The 19,589-nt window shown below is 44.7% G+C and overlaps 1 protein-coding gene across 1 annotated transcript; it reads right to left on the reverse strand.

Moving 5' to 3' along the window:
• Positions 1–381: 381 nt before the first annotated feature.
• Positions 382–4,981, reverse strand: MPEG1 (macrophage expressed 1). The gene has a single exon (XM_026012911.2). The coding sequence runs from the start codon at positions 4,639–4,641 to the stop codon at positions 2,494–2,496; it is 2,148 nt and encodes a 715-aa protein (XP_025868696.2). The 5' UTR covers positions 4,642–4,981; the 3' UTR covers positions 382–2,493.
• Between the last annotated feature and the right edge of the window lie 14,608 nt (positions 4,982–19,589).

Below are 19,589 nucleotides of genomic sequence, written 5' to 3' on the forward strand. Positions count from 1 at the left end.
CTTTTGGTTCCCTCCACGTGACTACAATACAGGACGTTCCAACAGTTTGCAGGCTGTTGCTCAAACACATGTTTAGCATTAATCCTGCTGCTAACACAAACACGAAACGCAAATGCAAATGCAAAGCTGCCCTTGTCACCCAATGTGTCTCTGTTTCTGAGCATCTAGGGAGTGCGGTTTTTGCACAAGCTGGGGTTTGGACTTTCCACAGAGCCCAGCTTGAGCTCCTGGGTCAGGACTACAGAGCCTGTGAACTCCTTGCTCTGGGTTCTGACTTTGCAAAATGATTCGATGACCATAAACTGCAAACCGTCCCACCCCACCCCAAGTTCTCGTTTCCTGTGGATGAACGGTCGGTACAGCATGTTCCTTAAGTACACATTTTAATGCACATTTAGGCATAATTTTATTAGAAAGCTAAGCTTGTGAAGAAGTTTTATTTCAAAGGGCAGTTAGTGCATTGAAAGTCTGAGAGCCTTTAGCTGTACTTTGTCTCTCTAACTCAGTAATCCTCAAGGAATTCATGGGGAATTTGCAGAAAAGTGATGAGCTCAGCTGAAAGTTACCCACAAAACACCCAGAGGTTTTAGAGAATATTTTAATGCTTTAAGTGGCAGGCTCCAGAGAAGAGGCTGCAGAAATCAGTGTCGGTGGCCAGGCAGCCGGGAGAGCTGTGCTCTGCTTCTGTGAGTCCCTTCTCTTCTCTCGCACAGCAGGAGATGAAGGAGTAGTAGCCTCCTTCCCATCTTCCCACAGGCTGCGATGCTGCAAGCGCCTCAGAAGGACTTATGTCAGCCTAAACTCATGATTGCGAATGTCAGTGAGGTGAGGACAGATTATCCTTCATAAGAATTAACTCATGGCATCTAATTTGGTGAAAAGCTATAGAACTATTAAAAAAGTCACAGAGAAGGGATGCCTGGCTGGCTTTGTCAGCAGAGCATGTGACACTTGACCTCAGGGTTGTGAGTTCCAGCCCCACTTTGCAGGGTCGGGGTGGGGGGGGGCAGGCGGTAGTTAATTAAAAAAATTTTTTTAAAATTCTGAGTAGGGGAGTATTAATAGGCTCACCCTAATCATTATAATTCAGTGAGATTTGTATTAAAATTGGGCAAGCCTCCCCCACCACTCCCTGCTACAAAAAGAGAAAAATAAATAAATAAAATTGGGCAAAGCCCTAAATGCTGGGTAAACAGTCATATATCCTGCTTGATCCCTGAGGGAAGTCAGCCTGGAACTGAAATAAATGTGTCACAAATGGTGTTGGATGCCTTTTTTGTTTCATGGGTTTGATCACGTCAGGCCCTTTTCTGCTGGGCAAGAAAAAAAAAAGGGCACATAATTGGTAGTTTCTACTCTGTTTTGGTTTTAGGGAGGAAATAATACATAGGGTGTGGGCTTACTTTGACTTCTTGCATTTTCCCTTGTCTCCCACCTCCAGAAAAATGCAGACTTCTTGTTGGAATGTGATGTGTATGGGGGGGGGTGCATCTGCACACATGTGTTTGGGTTGTGTGCCTGTGTATGTTCGGGGGTGTATTTGGGGGAATGTGTGTTGGTGTGTTTGGGGGGTGCACATGTGTATGATCGGGGGGTGTGTACCCGTGAGGCGAGGGTGGGAAGAGGAAAGGCCACTCACGGACAAAGTAGGGGTGGTTAAGGGGAAGAAGTCTACCTGCGGCTCCGCAAGCCAGGTAGGTGGTTAAGGGGAAGAATGGCAGTTTCCCCTTAGCACCGGGATCTTGTCCAGTTTTCACCCTCTCTTCCCTCACACCTCATCTCTGTCCCTTCTCCCTTGACCTCCTAATAGAAGATTATAAGTTAAAATATTTTTTTGAGGACTTTATGACACTAGTCTGAAGTCTAAGAGTCTGAACTGTGGCTGGGAAGCTGGAAAACGTGGACTTGTAGGGACAGCATCTTTCCACTCAGAGATGAGGTTGAGAGGACCCAGTTTGTCAGTACAGAGCCCTCAATGCTGAAAACCAAGGGCTGCGTGGGACTTCCTGTGTCTTCTAGAGGAGCTTTCAGCCTCCAGGAGCATGAAATCCAGAGAGACTTAAAAAAAAAAAAACAGTGAGAGGATAACACTCACAGGCAGAAAGTCTTCTAGCTCGAGAATTGGAAACAGTGGCCGGTCTCAGATTAAATAAATGCATGGTCTCCAAAGCCAAAGGCCAACATGCTCCTTCCTCTCTTTTTTCACATATGTATTCAGGTGAAGACAATCAGTGACGCACACAGAGAAAAGACACCCCCTTGGTGTTCTGGCCACCAGGCTGGCTTTTGCATAGAAAAGTCACATTTGCTCTCCTACCCACCCCAACTCTGTTCACTTCGTCGCCTGGAGCCCTATGGAAGTCATCAAGTTATACCTGCTTTTTGTTGCACCTGCCACCCCAGTCCTCAGGAAGGCAGACACAGAGCGAGACAGGACGAAAGTCGTGCTTGCAGCTCTGGCCAGAGACGAGAGGGACATTTCCCAGGAGACGCTTAGGCTGGACTCTGCTCCTGCTCTTGGCCAGGGGCGTCTCCGCTCTCTGCAGTGCCCGCAGCCAAACTCTGCCTCTCATCCTCCAGTGCCTGGTACCCCCTCTTCTTGTACTTCCGGGTGCCGTAGATGGCCAGGGCAATGACAGCCGCCAGGACGGTGGTGACCCCCATGGTGACCCCAGCCGCTGCCCCTCCCGACAGACCCCTGCCATCCCCACGGATGACCTTCATGGCCCTGCGCAGCTCCAGCGGCTCCCCCAGCCTCCACTGGCGGGTCTGGGAATCCTTAATCCAGGAGCTTGCTGTCTCGCTATTCGTCACGATGACAGTATTGGTGGCAGCCTGACTCATGAGGGGTGGCCGGGTGTAAGGTGGGAGCCTGGCAGGGGGCAGAGACCCTCCTGTGAAAAGCCCGGACTTGACACAGTAGGACACTTGGCATCCATCACTGATGAGGGCTAGGTGTTGGCTGAAGCCCCCAGGACACTTTTTTAGAGAAGGTGCCCCTTCTGTAAAGGCAGAATTTACCAAGGGGTTCCCGACTGCACAGCTAAAGAACCCACCAAAGGGGACCGAAAATCTAAATCCCAACTCATAGTCCAGAGAGGCACATACCTTGAGGTTTTCAAAAAGTCTCAGGGGAAAGTAGCCAGCTGGGCAGGACTGCGCATTCGTCAAGGGGTTTATGCTCTTACCACTGAAGAGGCCCCCGAAGAGTAGTCCTGAGTTTTCCGGTATTTGGCCACTGGCCACACACCAAAAAGCCCTAAATTCAGCCTTCGCCACCCGGAACACGTCTTCACACACCGTCTTGCAGAAGACGAGGAGGGTGCACTTGCGCTGGCACTCCAGGTGGTTGTAGCCCTCCTCGTGGACCTGGGATAGCAGGTGGATGGGGGAGTAGCCAGAGGGGCAGGAGAAAGCACCAGTGAGGGGGTTCCTCTGCTCCAAGGTTTGGCACAGCTGGGCGGCCTCCTTCCCTGAGAGCTGGGTGCATTCCTGAAAAACCCCCCCGAAGGAGAAGTTGGTCATTTTCCCCTCGCAGGAGCCATCATCGGTGTTGGCCTGAAAGTTGAAGTTGGGCGAATTGGCGTCTGTGCACCCAGGGTAGGTGTTGAATGCGTAATAGTGTCTCACGGCCGCCTCCACCGTCTTGGACAGCTTCTTCACCAGCGGCCCCGGCAGCTCGGGCAGCGTGTCGGGGCTGATGAAGAAGGGCAGAGGCAGGCCAGCACGGTCTATGGCCACCAGGTGGTTGGCGATGCTCTGCTGCCAGGCCTGGAGGGTGATGCCCGGATAGAAAGGAACCCCCCCGATGCTACGGACCCTGGAGTGGGTTCGGTTTGCGAGGTAGCTCTTGGTGAGCGCGTTCTGGGAGGTGTAGTTCTCCTCGAATTTGTAGTTCACGACATTCATGAAGGCGACACCAGCAGATGCCGTCACGGCAGTGTGGCTGCTCTGGCTGTCCTGTAAGAACGAGGCTCTGATGTGGTCCTCCTGGAGGAGGGCAGCTCCGGCATCCACACTGGTGACGACATGGGTGCCGTAGTTGAGGACCAGAAGCTCTGCCAGGTAGGTGGCCATCCGCGTCTGGTTGTTCTCCAGGCGGTCGGAGATGTCCATGAGGTCCTTCTTGAACCCCCAGCTTAGTTTGGACGCTGAGTTGATTTTGACCGTGTAGATCAGGTTTCGGATCTGAACCCGGGTAGTTATGGCTTGGTCCTTCACTTGAAGGGTCTTCATCTGCTGGAAATCAGAGGAGAATTTGCCATTGACCTTGGAATACAGGGAGAGCTCCAGGTTGATGGAGCTGGAGGTGCTGCTCTGGTAATTCACCCAGGACTCCAGGATTTCGGAGTTCATCTCCAGGTTGCTCTGTTTCTGGGCGATGCTGGTGATTTCATCGGGGATGATGTACTGTCCATCCTCCGTGGTCCTGCAGCTCCCGTAGGTCAAGTCCATCACCCGTCCCATGTCCACATTCCGCAGGTTATCCCAGCCCCCTCCGGGTAAGACTTCTAGAACGGGTAGTTTTAAGGCGCTCTTGCATTTCTGAAATCCAGTCTCGTTTGTCTGTTCCGAAGGCTTGTCCGTTTTAGCCCACGCTACCACTACCCAGAAGAGGATAGCACCCTGGACGCTGCTCATGGCTCAGACGGCTCTGGCCGCACGCCAGCCCTAAGCAGCAGCCAGAGAGCTGGGTGCAAACTAAACAGATGGGAAAGAAGGCAGTTGCTGAAACAAACACAACAGTTCTCCCAAAGCCACCAGTTCCTCTTTAGGCTGAGCTAATAGCAAAATAGAGAAATGAGAGTCAATTGGAAAACTAAGGTCCAACAGGACTTTGAAAACCTCATGTTGGGGACGCCTGGGTGGCTCAGCGGTTGAGGGTCCACCTTCGGCTCAGGGCGTGATCCCAGGATCCGGAATCGAGTCCCACATCGGGCTCCCTGCAAGGAGCCTGCTTCTCCCTCTGCCTGTGTCTCTACCTCTCTCTGTGTGTCTCTCATGAATAAAAAAAAAAAAAAAAAAGAAAAGAAAAGAAAACCTCATGTTGTACTAGATATATAAAGGCAGCCCTATGTCCCTTATTTTTTTTAATAATAAATTTATTTTTTATTGGTGTTCAATTTGCCAACATACAGAATAACACCCAGTGCTTATCCCGTCAAGTGCCCCCCTCAGTGCCTGCCAACCAGTCACCCCCACCCCGCGCCCTCCTCCCCATCCACCACCCCTAGTTCGTTTCCCAGAGTTAGGAGTCAAGACTCCTATGTCCCTTATCCAGTTAACTACCCTAACTGCCCCCCCACCCCCCCCACCTCCCCGGCCCCAGGCTGGTGACTCTGCAACAGCAGAGGGCTCTCAGAAAAAGCACTACCACCTGTCTTAGGGTTTCCTCCGCGGGAGATTTCCTGCTGTGAGAGGAAGCTTTGGTTTCCCTATTTGCTCACCCTCTTTTTTTTTTTTTTTGCTCACCCTCTTGATGTCAGATTTTCCTTGACGGTTCTCTCCTGGGACTCCAAAACTAGTTTCCTTTTATTATAAATGCAGAGGTGAAGGGCATCATCGCCCCTGCTGAGACACCCTGCCTCCACCTCACCGGGGCGAGCTGCAGGCCCAGACCAAGGCCTGTGGTTCCCATTCGCCTGAGGGTGAAGGCAGTTCACACACAGGAAAGGAGTGAAAATCTTGGCCACGAGTCGCCTGGGGTTTCATTGCTGCAAGCGTAATAATGCAGGCTTCAGAGGTACCACTACCTAAGGCGGAGCTGCAGGGACCCAAAGGGGACTTGGTTTTGCTGGAAACTCCAGTGTGCTGCCCTCAGCGCTCAGCTGAAGGCAAGTGGTTCCCCCCACAGTGTTGTTTCCTTTCAGGCAGAAATGTTTAAGCAAAGAGAAAACCCACACTCTAATCTAGGTTTTGATTGATCAAAAGCAGGCGGTGGCCAAAGAACCCTTGCGTACATATATACACGCTTACCCCTCCTCTGTGTGTGTGTATAGTTGGCAATAAGTTGGTACCTGCTGTTATAGCTTTAATTTTTCATTCTGCTGTGAAGTTCATGTACTCAGCATAGAAACATAAAGAAGAATATGGCTCTTTATTACTCATTTTTTTAAAGCACCGGTTCATTTGTTCTGTCGTTAGGAGGACGTGATTCCATGCATTTCCTTTTGCGTTCCAATGCTCTGTCTATGAGACCCCATAATTTGGAACAGAGTTTTCAGACCCACTGACCTAGGATGAGGATTAATTGAAGCCTGGCTCCATCACTTCCTTGAGATCACTAGGGTGCATCTCAGTACATTCAGTGGTAGCCAAAGAAGCCAAAGGAATTAATGCAGCCCCCAGGGGCACCCTACTGGCCCCCAAGTCTTATCATGAACCAGAGGCAGTGCTGAAGCTGCATGTTTCAGCTTCCGGGTATCACTCCACTATCCCCTGTAGGCAACCTAGGGAAAAGGCTTCAGGGAATTGAATGGTGGCATATTGTCGTTAACGCAGTGACAGGTGTTTTTAGATAGAATGAGACCAGTTGTCACAGGTTGAATTATTAAAACCTTGGGTTTATTCATGGCCAGGTTACCATGCTTGGAGGAATTCACTTATATCTAGGAGGGTTTGGGATCCCTGGGTGGCGCAGCGGTTTGGCACCTGCCTTTGGCCCAGGGCGCGATCCTGGGGACCCGGGATCGAATCCCACGTCGGGCTCCCGGTGCATGGAGCCTGCTTCTCCCTCTGCCTGTGTCTCTGCCTGTGTCTCTGGCTCTGTCTCTCCTTCTATCTCTCAAGAATAAATAAATTTAAAAAATCTTTATATCTAGGAGGGTTTAATGTATGAGCCAGTGTCCAGTTTATAGTTGGCCAGAGAAGCAAGCCTGTGCACGGGATGTCTGGCTAATTTATAAATGGGTTCGCTATAAACTTGTAGCTCAGTCGAGTGATTCTACCACTAGAAAAATTAGAGCCGAGTGCCCTCGAGTACTTCCAACATGGTCATTCAAATCCCCCCACACACTCCTCATCAGACTTCACAGGACTAGTTAGTCAGCATGAGAAAACCCTCACATTTGCCTGGGTTGGGAGACACGCTGATAATTTATTACTTTTTGTTTACCTGTTAACAGATCCCGTTGCATGCTCACTCTTCTGCAAAGAGAATATGAGCAAGGCAAATATAGATCATTCTTTATGCAGGTGTTGCTGTTTCTCTGAAAACCCAGTCATGTTATTTGAACAGTCTTCTTCATTTGTACCATAGCAAAAAGTGGCAAATAGCTAAAAGAGCCGATAGGAAGGGAAATTATATTGCATCCATATGACAAAATGTTGTACAGCCATCATAATTATACTTTCAAAAGATGTTAGTAACATAAGAAAGTCTTATGCCATAATGTTAAGTGATAAAAGCATGATAGACATTCAGCATGACCTCCACTATGTACACATGTGTATCACCAGAGGGATATACACCCACCCACCGACAGCAATGATATCCAGCTGGTAGGTTTTAGAGATGATGTACATTTCTCCCTCTTACTTTCCTGTTTTTTTGTTTTTTTTGTTTTTTTTTTTAGTTTTCAACAAGAGCTTATCTCTACTCATCCGACACATTTTTAGTGAGAATCTGCTAAGTACCAAACACAGTGCTGGGTATGGAATAATCATCGCTCTTGTACTCAGGAAAATAAGCAATGAATATGCATTTTTAAAAAAAGCCAAAAGAAACTAATTATTTTTGGAACCTCCATGTACCTGAAATGATCCGAAGCCTGAGTCTGTGAATGATGTGTTCAAGGAAGTTCTCTTTTCTATTCATGAAGAAACAATGAAAAGAGAAGTGTAAAATGATGGGAATTCCAGCATGACTTAAATTTGCGTGCCACAAGCAGGAATTGTGGCTCATGGCTGTCAGGTGTGAGGAAGTGGCCTGAGACCTTGACTATGCCCCATTTCTTTCTTGCTTGACTCTGCTCACCAGCAACTTCCTTTGCTTTTTCTTGTGCTGAAATGCATATGTGATTGCAGAAACCCCCCAGTGGCTACTCTCTAGGGCCTAAACACCAAACTTTGGCCTCTAAAAGAAAAAGGCAACTTTTCTGCAAAAGATAGACATCAGTGCTGCAGAAGACTGATTTCACTTCCTCCAGAAAGAGGCAAGAGGGAAGTCCCATGTCTGCTTTCTTTCTCAGTTTGAGCACGTGCAACCTTCTGAGCCAAACCATGATTCACGTCTGAGGTTCAGTTCTGTGGGGGTTTGGAGCGGGTTCAGGTGTTTCCTACTTCTGCCTCTCACCTGTGGTCTGACATGGCCAGGAAGCCCTGGCTGTGTTTGTGGGGACCAATCTCTTTCTTTTAGCAGGGATCCAGGAAACCAGTCAAATGGTGGCAAAATACATTGAGGAACAGTGTCTTCTAGAGACTCTGGAATAAACTTGGTTCTGGAAAACCCAGGAGGTATCAGTTACCAAAGTGACAACATTTTCTTTTCTGGAAAGTTGATTGCTAAGCTCATGTTTTGAGAGCTGCTTTGTCAAGCTCTTTCCCTCTGAGACTGTTCTTCCCACCAGGATTCTTTGCATTCTGACCCCAAAAATAAGAACACTGTGGTTCCTTGTGTCTTTTTAATCTTGGTAAAAACAGAAGGCCCATGTGAAATTCTGCATATTCCCACTGAAAGCAAGGTCAGGATTTGGTGGCCTATTGGTAGCCATTTAACACTTTTCCCTCCTCTCTTCCTCCCAATTCTTCTAATGCTTTTTCTCTTTATCAACTAGTCCCTTTCTGCTCTATTTTTCCTCTTTGCCATTTCTATATATATAGGTTTGAGGGACACAAGTCTGTGATGTAAGGTGATATTTCCACTGCACTAAAGAAGAAATAAATACTGATCCTGTCTTTAGGCTGCGCTTCCTTATTCCACATCATGGCAGACATCACTCATCGGACACACCGTCCATTCCTGCTGAGCTCTGAGGCTGCCCCTGTACCCTTCCAGGACATTCTAATGGAAGCTTGTTTCATCCGTCCATTAAATAAATACGTGCTTTTTATATTTATTTATTTATTTATTTATTTATTTATTTATTTATTTATTTATATTTTTTTGCTTTTTAAATTTAAATTCAATTAGCCATCATTAGTTTCAGAGGCAGAGGTCAGTGATTCATCAGTTGTGTGTAACACCCAGTGTTTATTACATCACGTGCCCTCCTTAATGCCTGTCACCCAGTTACCCCATCCCCCACCACCTCCCTAAATAAATACTTACTGAGTATCTTTTATTTGGCCCATTGTAGATGCCATATTTGGAGCAGCCAACACCAAATGTAATGCTCTTTTAAAAGTCTGGGTGATCGAGTGAGCCCTCAAAATTCCCTTCCCTTTCTACCTCCTTTCCAATCTAAGTTCTGCGGAGACAGAGCAGTTAGGACCAACCCATTCCCCCTTCCTATCTACCTTCAGGATGCCTAATGACATCAGTCTAATATGAAGAGTGCTTCTTGTATTCTCCTTCAGCTGAAAGCAGCTTCACATAAGGGCTTTGCACACAACAGGACCAGAAAGACAGTGGGATTCCCATATGTCCTCGATTCTCAGTCTCCACGTCTTTCCTATTGTGTAACTTCCTCTTTGAGGAACAGCTGAACAAAAGAAGTAAACTGAGTGACATTTGACCTCCCTGGGTCCACTGCTGACAGATTTCATATTCTACATTTGTTTTGTTATTGGGTAACAAGACCAGTCTAATGTTCAATCTTTCCCTCTTTAACCACAGGATCTTCAGATGGAACTTTTTTTCTTTCCACCTGAAATAATCATGAATAGGTTAAAGTAAAACAAGCAAATTAGGTCAGCTGGTTCTTCCAGAATTATGTGGAATTGGGAGCTTCGGATCCTCCATTGAAATATTCTTGTTGCCTTAGGGGCTCCTGAGTGGCTCAGTCCATTGAGTGTCTGACTCTTGGTTTTGGCTTGGGTCATGATCTCAGGGTCGTGGGATAGAGACCAACATCAGGCTCTTTCCTCAGGGGGGAGTCTGCTTGGGGCTCTCCCTCTCCCTCTCCTTCTGCCCCTCCCCCAGTTCATGCATTCTCTTGTCTACTTACTTCCTGCGTCTAAAATAAATAAATATTTTTTTAAAAAAGAGATATTCTTATTCTCTCTCTCTCTCTCTCTCTCTCTCTCTCTCTCTCTTTTGGTGATCTAAATGTGACATGGGCTGGAGGGATGCCTGGGTGGCTCAGTGGTTTGAGAATCTGCCTTTGGCTCACGTCATGATCCTGGGGTCCTGGGATCAAGTCCCATACCTGTGTCTCTGCCTCTCTCTTCATGTCGCTCATGAATAAATACATAAACTCTTAAAGAAAAAAAGCATGGGCTGTGTTGTGGGTCTATCCAGTCTCTGGGCTTTATTCTGCTTAGTGGAGTCACTCAAAATATCTCAAGTCTGGACTGATAAACATGGATGTGAAACAGAGTTTTAAGAATTAAAATGTAGGCAACATCCTAGCTCCATATGTGACTTTGGGCACATTCTGGAAACTCCCTAAACCTCTGTCACCTCAACTATGAAACACAAGCAGTAGCATCTACATGTGTGTAACAGGTAAAGTTGTAAATCATCCATGTAAAGCAATCATCTGTGGAAATCCCTATATGACTGAGATAGGAGCTCTGCTTTCAGCTTTGCTGACTTTGCTGTCATGTTTAAGTTCAGTCCTTTCACAGTGGAAATGGGAGAAAAGGTGTGTTAAAGCACTTCAGGAGCTTTACTTTCCTCTGGTTGTCCATTTGACAGCATGGGAAACTGTATTAACTCTGAGGGATCACCTGAATATTTTTTACTAATATCCAAAACAAAGACAGGCATCTCTTTAAGAAAGACAATCTAGTAGCGATACCACCTGGATTAATGACAAAGGTAGATTAGAAGTAATTGGTTGCTTTATCAAAGAATTCATCCTAGGAGTCTTTTAGAATGGGGTTGACAAGTGTTTTCTGTAAACAGCCAGTGAGGAAAAAATTTAGGCTTTGCAACTAAATGATCTCTGTGGTACCTACTCAATTCTGCCCTGGTAGGTCAAAGGTAGATGATATGTAAACACACGCACGTGCTACGTTCCAATAAATCTTTATTTATAAAAACAGGGTGGGAGAAGGGCTGGATTTTGGCTGTGGTCTTTAGTTTACTGATGCCCAATTTAGAATCACAGAATTATAGAATCCCATAATTGGAATGGACCTGCTCTCCCAGCCGAAGCTTGAGCCTCCTCCAATACAGTCTTACAATCTGGTATAATCCAACCTCTGCTTAGATGTCTCTAGGACAGAGTGGTTTTCTACCTACTGTCTGCAGAAAATTCTGATTCACTTTATTCAACTGAACCCAAATTGTCCATTTGATCCTCTGGTGGCTAAGATCAGACTTTTTGGGCTATGGCCATCTTGACACGATACTGTATACCAGATCCAAGTAAGAGAAGGTGTTTGCCTTACATGCCCACCATCCTGGGGGTTCTGTGGGAGTATGATTAAGTCTTTCTTGTTTAATGACTAATCAGAATGGATGAGGACCATAGTGTGAGGATCCTAGAGGCCTCTTGTTGGCCCAACTATTCCTCTACTGGTGGATCATGGAGAATTTCAGGGTTTCCAAGGCAGGGATCAGAGCAGATAGGGTACTTTGTAGGCTTGGAAAAGCAAGCCTGTTAACCTACAAGAATATATTTCAATATTTTCAAAATCTATCTGCATGAATACCAGTCTTCCACAGAAGAGCATCTGACACAGTAGGTGGTCAATAAATATTTGTTGGAAAAAATAGCTGAATAAAGGAACTTTATTTGTTCTTGGAACTCTATTAACGAGATTCTAGAACAGTCAATGACATAGACATATGGGCCCCGAGGTGATGAAACAAATAGGGCAAGACATTCCATTTGAGAAGGTCATCCAATTTATGTTTGAAGCTGGTAAGAATCTACATCCCAGAAATTATTTTATGCCAGTATTCTGAGGCTTGTCAAAATTAGGACTAGACAGACAAAGAAGACAAATACTGTAGGATCCTGCTTATATGAGTTTCCTAGAATAAGCAAATTCATAGACAGAAAGTAGAATAGCATTTACCAAGGATTAGGGCAGGGAGAAATGAAGAGTGTGAACATGTAAGAAAATTTTGACCATGTGTGTTTTTTAGTGAGTGTTATGGAGACAAATCCAAACTGAAGAGTCATCTTTTGACATCCTATGTTGTATCTGGAGACCATAAACACTGCTGGACCCAAAGAGACTTTGGCTTTTGCCTCACTTTTGAGTTCAGCTGTAGCACTGGGCCATGTGGGACATGTTTTTTCTAGTCGTTGGTCAGAGGAACTGGATAATGCAACCCTGAAGTACAGAGGACTTAATTCTATGGATCAGCGAATATTAGAGAATTAGAGACAAGAGATAGGCAGGATCTGGCAAATAATTTGCTCTTCCTTCCAATGGCCTGTTTGGAGGACTGGAGGCTTCTGTGATCTGTCTGAAGATACTACAAAACTGTGTCTTTCCTGAAGCTGTGATCAGCTCAGTAACATACCTTCTTAGTTTGCTTTATGTCCCTCCTTGCCTTAGCTCCTTTGCCCCTTTACCTTTGCTGCCCTGGGACTGTACCTCCCAATGAAACACTAATTAATGTACAGCATTAGTTAATATTATAATGTCCCTCTTATGGGCTCCATAGCATTCCTTGGATTTCTCACTGCATATTTTAATGGCCGTTTTTGTTTGACTTTCTCTTCTAGTAAATTGTGAGCTCCTTATGGGAAAAGACTGTATCCTTTCATGTCGTTGCATTACAGGGTCTAGTGCAGTATTTGGTACATAGCTGATGCCCAGTCAATATTTGTTATTACTGAATGTGTAAATAAATGAGTAAAGCAGACAAAGCTGACAATAATTCTAAAACACACCCCTGGAAAATCAGGTCCTGAGCAGTTGGGAATGAATATTCAAGCCGAGACAACATTATTATAGGATTTTTATTTCAATTTACACAAATATTTCTGAGCACATGCTCTGGGCCTACTGTGTGCTCTTTGTATTTTATTGTAAAATAATTTGGTTTTCTGATCTATAATTATATCCTCAGTGAATCTGGGATTGTGTGAGCCTAGTGTCTTACATAACAAATGAATTACAAAAGCCCAGAGGGAGTGCTCCCACGTACCAAGAGCTTTTGCCTTATTTATGTCTGAACTAAACTTTACATGTTTAAATCTCTGGCCCTGCAGGACTGAACCCATGTCTACTCCTATGTGGGATATGGGTTCAGTCCACCTTCACCTCTATCTCTGCCAAGTACCTGCAGCCAGTGAGACTGACCTAAAGGTACCAGGCTTAGCCTCTCTGCACCCTTCCTTCCTCTCTCCTCTCCCTGGTTCTCATGCACAGTGTGCAAGCAGGGCCTGCATGGAGGGTGGGGTAGAAGTTGAGTAGGAAGGGGAAACTATCAGAACTGATAGTTTCCTGCCCCAATTCTGATGACAGTTCCATCATGCTGACAGTCAGGAGAAGGACAAAGGAAAGTAGAGGAAGAATTAGAAAGAGAAACAGGTCAGCATAATGCAGAAGAAAATAGGAAGGGTTTATTTAAAATTTCTGGTTGTTTCACAGCCAAATCTGAGCTTGAGAACTGGCTAATGAGAGTGAGGGTCTTGGCTCTGGGGTTTCCCAGGTCTTGAGAAGGTTTTTCTTTCCCTCTTTCCTCCTAGTCCTCTTTTGAAGCTAGGTTTTTCACATCTACCTGGGAAATTAGGGCATCGTGGGGCAGTACAAGTAGCACAGGGCTAGAAGTCTGGGGATATGGATTCTGTTCCTCATCTGCCACTAACCTGTTGGTGGCCTTAGTAAGTCACTTCTCTCTGAATCTCTGTTTCTTCATCTATAAAATAAAAGTTTATTGAGCTCCTTTGCAGCATCTGCATGATGTGTGATCCATGAGTCCACCATCCAATTAACTTGCTTCAGCTGAAAGCTACAGCCGGGGTCTTTTCCTAATCAATGCTGAAGATATTTTGTCCCATATGGGTCATGGTATGTACCTTTATCCACTTGTTGTTCCTGCTGCTACTTCCTCTTGCTGGCGTGTTTCCTTGTGTGGTTTATAACTTATGACTCTTGAGCTCCTTTTCCACCAGGGTTTGCTGTGGGAGGCCGGTTTGCTCTGGTTTGTGTAGTTGTCCCTCCAAGGTGGCTTTGAACTTGCCTGATACTCCTACTGGACCAGTGTTTATGTTAATTTCTTTGTTTGCCATCAGTGTGAAGACCTCACATCTGCGTGAACACAGGCCTGGCGTTCTGATATTTCTTAGAAGATGGAAAGCATCTCAACCATTTTCTACAAACACATGGGTGGGGTTTTTCTCATCTGCAGGTGGTGGGTTGGACAGCAGCCTCTCGTGACTCCTAGCCCGCTTATATTTTGCACATGGGCCCAGTGGCCCGGATCACCTCCCACAGCCCAGTACCTCGCTGTGACTCAGAAATCCCCTTAGCCACAGAGCTTCAGCTCCACTCTGATTTTGAGTTCTCTCCTCTCTGGTACCCAAATATTTCCCTCCTTGGTTTTGAGCTTGAATCTTTGTGTTTGGAGAAACGTGTCTCTGCCTGTGTGTCTAAGGCAGAGGTGAGTCCTCCACAGGTGGAGTCAGCTCAACCAGCCACATTCTGCCTTGTTGTAGTTATTTTGTATGGTGAACTCCTCCTAAATATACTGGCTGGCCACACATGCACTGTGGTATCAGGGCTTTAGGAGGCACACTTTCCTGCTATCACATTCTTCCTCCCACTAAGAGAACTCCTTCCCTAAAGTCTGAAGTTGTTTCTCCACAGGCAACAACTCTGTTTCCACTGGGAGAGCTCGGGCTTCCAATGTGACCAGTCTTTCCCTCTTGCTGCACCCCCAGAAAAAGATGGAGAATAGCTATTCTCACAAAGTGACAAGAACAGAACATTTCCTGAGCTGGGGAATGGAAGGAGAGCATCTGTTACTGTACCAGTAGGGTGGAGAGAGGGAAAGATGAAATAAGATGAAGTCCTGGGTTGAGGAAGGCCTGAGACCAACTTTATTGGTAGTGGGATGTTGATAAGACCCACCTCTTCCCTCTTTCCCCTTCAGGTCCATGGTGTGTGTGTGTGTGTGTGTGTGTGTGTGTGTGTGTGTGTGTGTGACTGTGTGTGTTTCTATGTGTGATTGTGTATGAGTGTATGTGTTTGTGTGTCAGAGTACTCTGTGTGTGTGTGTTTCTATGTTGTATGATTGTGTATGAGTGTATGTGTTTGTGAATGAGAGTACTGTGTGTGTGTGTGTGTGTGTGGAGAAAAGTGCATGCTCAAGGCACCGGGAGTCAGGAGAAATACACTTGAGTCCTAGTCTTGTTGTTTTCTCGCGAATTGCTTCTTTTCCTTGGCCTGTCTTTTCCTTGTTTACAAAATTAGAGGACCAGATTAAATTCACAGATTATAACATAATTTTAACAGTGGAACCTTTATTTTCAAAGGCAAGTTTACACAGAAACTCATATTTAAAACATGTAAAAAGGGGGGGGGGGATGGGGAATTGCCTTGATTGGCTGAACAAGAGGCCAGGGCCCCAAAGCCCAGTGGTTTCCCCTTACCCTCCCGGCATGGGAGAGGCCTGTAGGGATCCCTGCAACACCCAGAACATGATATGAAAACAGCTGCTCCACATGTACTTTTCCATTTCTTCTAGGGAAGCATCATAATTATGATCAGAAGGAGCAAAGTATCCCTCGCCATGAAATTCACACGACAAAGCTGAGTGACATGATTTCCCTGAAAACAGGAAGTCAGAGTTGCCAGACTTGAAGCAAAGATCCTTGGCCCACACCATGTTCCCCGCTGGAGCAGTTTCACCTCCTCCTGGAGAAGCTGTTCCACAGGCCGCACCAGCTGTCCTGGAGCGCTTGGAGGGCTGCTGGGCTGGAAAGGGGGTGCGTTCATGAACCAGCTGCGAGCCATTAGCAAATCAGTTCACCCCCACCCCCACTGTGAGCTTCAAGTCTTTATTTGTGCAAAGAGGGGAGTGGAACAGTTTAGTCAATGGTAGGTCACCTACAGCTCTAAAAACGTCCTGAGATACAGTCATATGATTAATGTACTCACAGAAACTCTTTGTGCACACAGTGCATGTCTGGCACCACGCTGCCATGGTGATTGCAGCTTAATGTGAAGGCAGACAGGAAACAATGAGGAACTGTATGAAAGGGAAGTATGGAGGGCTAAGAGAACATTTGGGAGGTCCTCAACTTTGACTGGGGGGTCAGGATGGTCCTCCAACATAGAGAGAGAGAGAGAGAGAAACACAGAGGCTCAGAGAGAGGCAGAGACAGAGACTGAGAAAGAACAGGGGGAATTATGGGGAAGAAGTCTAGAAAGACTACAGAGTAGGAAAATGGGTGAGATTGGAGCAGAGGTCAGAGACATCAGCGATCTCCATGACTAATTCACTTTCAAATGTACCAACCCAATTCTTGACTCGGTTGGTCCAACAGCACAGGTAAAAATGCCCCACATCACTCAGCATCAGGGAAATACAAATCAAAACCACAATGAGATACCACCTCATACCAGTGAGAATGGGGAAAATTAACAACTCAGGAAACAAGAGATGCTGGCAAGGATACAGAGGGGAACACTCTTGCACTGCTGGTGGGAATGCAAGCTGGTGCAGCCACTCTGGAAAACAGTATGGAGGTTCTTCAAGAAGTTAAAAATAGGGCTACCCTATGACCCAGCAATTGCACTACTAAGTGTTTACCACAAATATACTGATGTGGAATGCCAGGACACCTGCACCCCAATGTTTATAGCAGCAATGTCCACAACAGCCAAACTATGGAAAGAGCCCAGATGTTCATCGACAGATGAATGGATAAAGAAGATATGCTTTATGTATACAACAGAATATTACTCAGTCATCAAAAAGAATGATCCACTTGTAACAATGTGGATGGAACTAGAGGGTATTATGCTCAGTGAAATAAGTCAGAGAGAGACAAATATGCTATGATTTCATTTATACATGGAATTTAAGAAACAAAACAGAGGACGATAGAGGAAGGAAAGGAAAAATAAAATAAGATAAAAACATAGAGGGAGGAAAACCATAAAAGACTCTTAACTATAGGAAACAAAGCGTTGCTGGAGGGGAGGTTGCTGGGGTGTGGCATAATGGGGTGATGGGCATTAAGGAGGGCACTTGATGCAATGAGCCCTGGACATTATATGCAACTGACAACCCACTAAATTCTACCCCTGAAACTAATAATATAGGATATGTTACCAAAATTGAATTTAAATAAAAAAATTTTAAATGCACCAACCTTGTGCATAAAGCAAACTCTTAGACATTTTTACATTCTACTTTGCTCCCAAATACTTGAGCAAGCAGTTTGCAAAGATATATAAAATATATATGGTCATAGAACAAAGAATGGTGAGAGACACAAAGCAGGGATGCAGAGGAGAACTGGGAATATGAATAAGAGTGCGCACCAGGTGACCCAAATTCTTACTACAAATGGGTCACAGATTTCGATCAGAACTTTTCAGAAGCCAGTATAGACAGAGTTCATGTTTCCAAGTTCACTGATACAATTCACAAGTGTTAATAGGGAGAATACAGAAAAATTATTGCTATAAGGCAGGTGTTAGTATATTTCTTCTAGAGTCCTCTACTATAAACAGTTCATTGTGGATGCTGATACAATGCCTCTTATCTGGCTTAATCCAGGGGTAGACTTTAAAACGTCAATCCTCCTCCCTAATGGTCCCATTGACCCAATGATATTGCTCCTCCAGACTGTTCTCCTTCACCAGAGACTACAGCACAACTGGACACTTATTCATCTGAACCCAAATGCAAATGCTCTAAGTTGAGATGGAGTATCATCACTACTGTTACCTTTTAAAAGCATTACAAATTCATTATTAATTTCATTTTGCTTTTGTTTTAACATTTCTGTATCTCCCTTGTCTCAAGGTCACTTGGGAATAAAACCATTTATAAAACAGTCTCACTGAGAAATCCATTTTTGAATAATACTGTTTTATTTTATCATTTTATTTGCTTTTTTATTTAAATTCAATCAGCCAATATATAGAATAATATTAGTTTCAGATGTAGTGTTCAGTAATTCATCAGTTGTGTATAAGTTTTTGACAGAATTTGCTTTAATATTTTCTTTCTTCATTTCTGGACAATGCCAAACATACATTGTTTGCAATGCACAGGAGAATGTGCATTTTCAATTAATGGTCTTAGTGTTGTGTAGATATGTGCTTAGGATCTCCCTCACTTGTTAGTGTGTGCCTTTGTGTTTACTTGACCACCTTCTGAGACTTACATATTTCATTTCTTAGATAAAAATGGTTAAAACCCTATTTTGTGTTTATATGTGGTCGTAAGAACTGGAAAAGAAAGTATATAGAGTATATAGATATTACATTGTATGTAAATGAAAACAATAAACAATCTTATCTAGCAGAATAATTTTAAGGAGTAAAGGAATACATATAAAGAGGTTATCAGGTAGGAAAAATTAAGTTTTGTTAACATCATCCTTCATCAAGGATATGAGAAGATAGGTGCCCTAGAATGTTATTGGCAGCAATATCTATCGGTAGCCACTTTAGAGAGAATTTGGCAGCGTCTATTAAAATTTGAAAATAGACAAACCCTATAAATAACAATTCAACTTCTGTTTCTTTTTTTAAAAAAAATATTTTTATTATTTATTTATCCATGAGAGACAGAGAGAGAAAGAGAGAGAGAGAGAGAGAGAGGCAGAGACACAGGCAGAGGGAGAAGCAGGCTCCATGCAGGGAGCCCGATGCGAGACTCGATTCCAGGACCCTGGGCAAAAGGCAGGCAATAAACTGCTGAGCCACCCAGGGATCCTCAATTTCTCTGTTTCTACCAGAAAAATTTGGTATTAGCAGGAAAAGTTATGTCCAAGCACGTATATTGCAACGCTGTTTGTAATAAACTAACAAAACTGGAAAGTACCTAAATGTCCATCAATGCAGAATAGGTACATAAATTTTGGTGTGACAATTTGGTGAAATAATTTAAAAGACTGAGGTAGATTTATATGGATAGCATGGAAAGAGCTCCAAGAAATAATGTTGAATGGAAAAAAACAAACAAACCAGAGTATGGAAGAACCACTCAGTGTGATACCATTTATGTAAATATACACAGAGCTACATAAGGCAATATTATATATTGGTATGCTTATGAATGTTAGTATGCAGGAAAACTGTAAATTTGCACACTAACATAACAGTCATTACCTCCTGGGGAGTGCATGAAGGAATTGATACTGAGAACTATGGTCAAAGGGGACATTTTCTTATCTATAGTATTCTAACCCAGAAAGGAATCTGTGTGTATGCTATAGACTTGAAATGGAATCTTGGGGCACCTGGGTGGCTCAGTCAGTTGAACATCTGGATTCTTGATTTCAGTTCAGATCATGGTCTCAGGAACCTGGGATAAGCCCCATGTCAGGCTCCATGCT

Source organism: Vulpes vulpes, chromosome 5, assembly GCF_048418805.1.
Source record: "Vulpes vulpes isolate BD-2025 chromosome 5, VulVul3, whole genome shotgun sequence".
NCBI lineage: Eukaryota > Metazoa > Chordata > Mammalia > Carnivora > Canidae > Vulpes > Vulpes vulpes.

Excerpts from the sequence above, each read along its gene's own strand:
- MPEG1 (XM_026012911.2), bottom strand. The coding sequence starts at position 4,641 with ATGAGCAGCGTCCAGGGTGCTATCCTCTTCTGGGTAGTGGTAGCGTGG.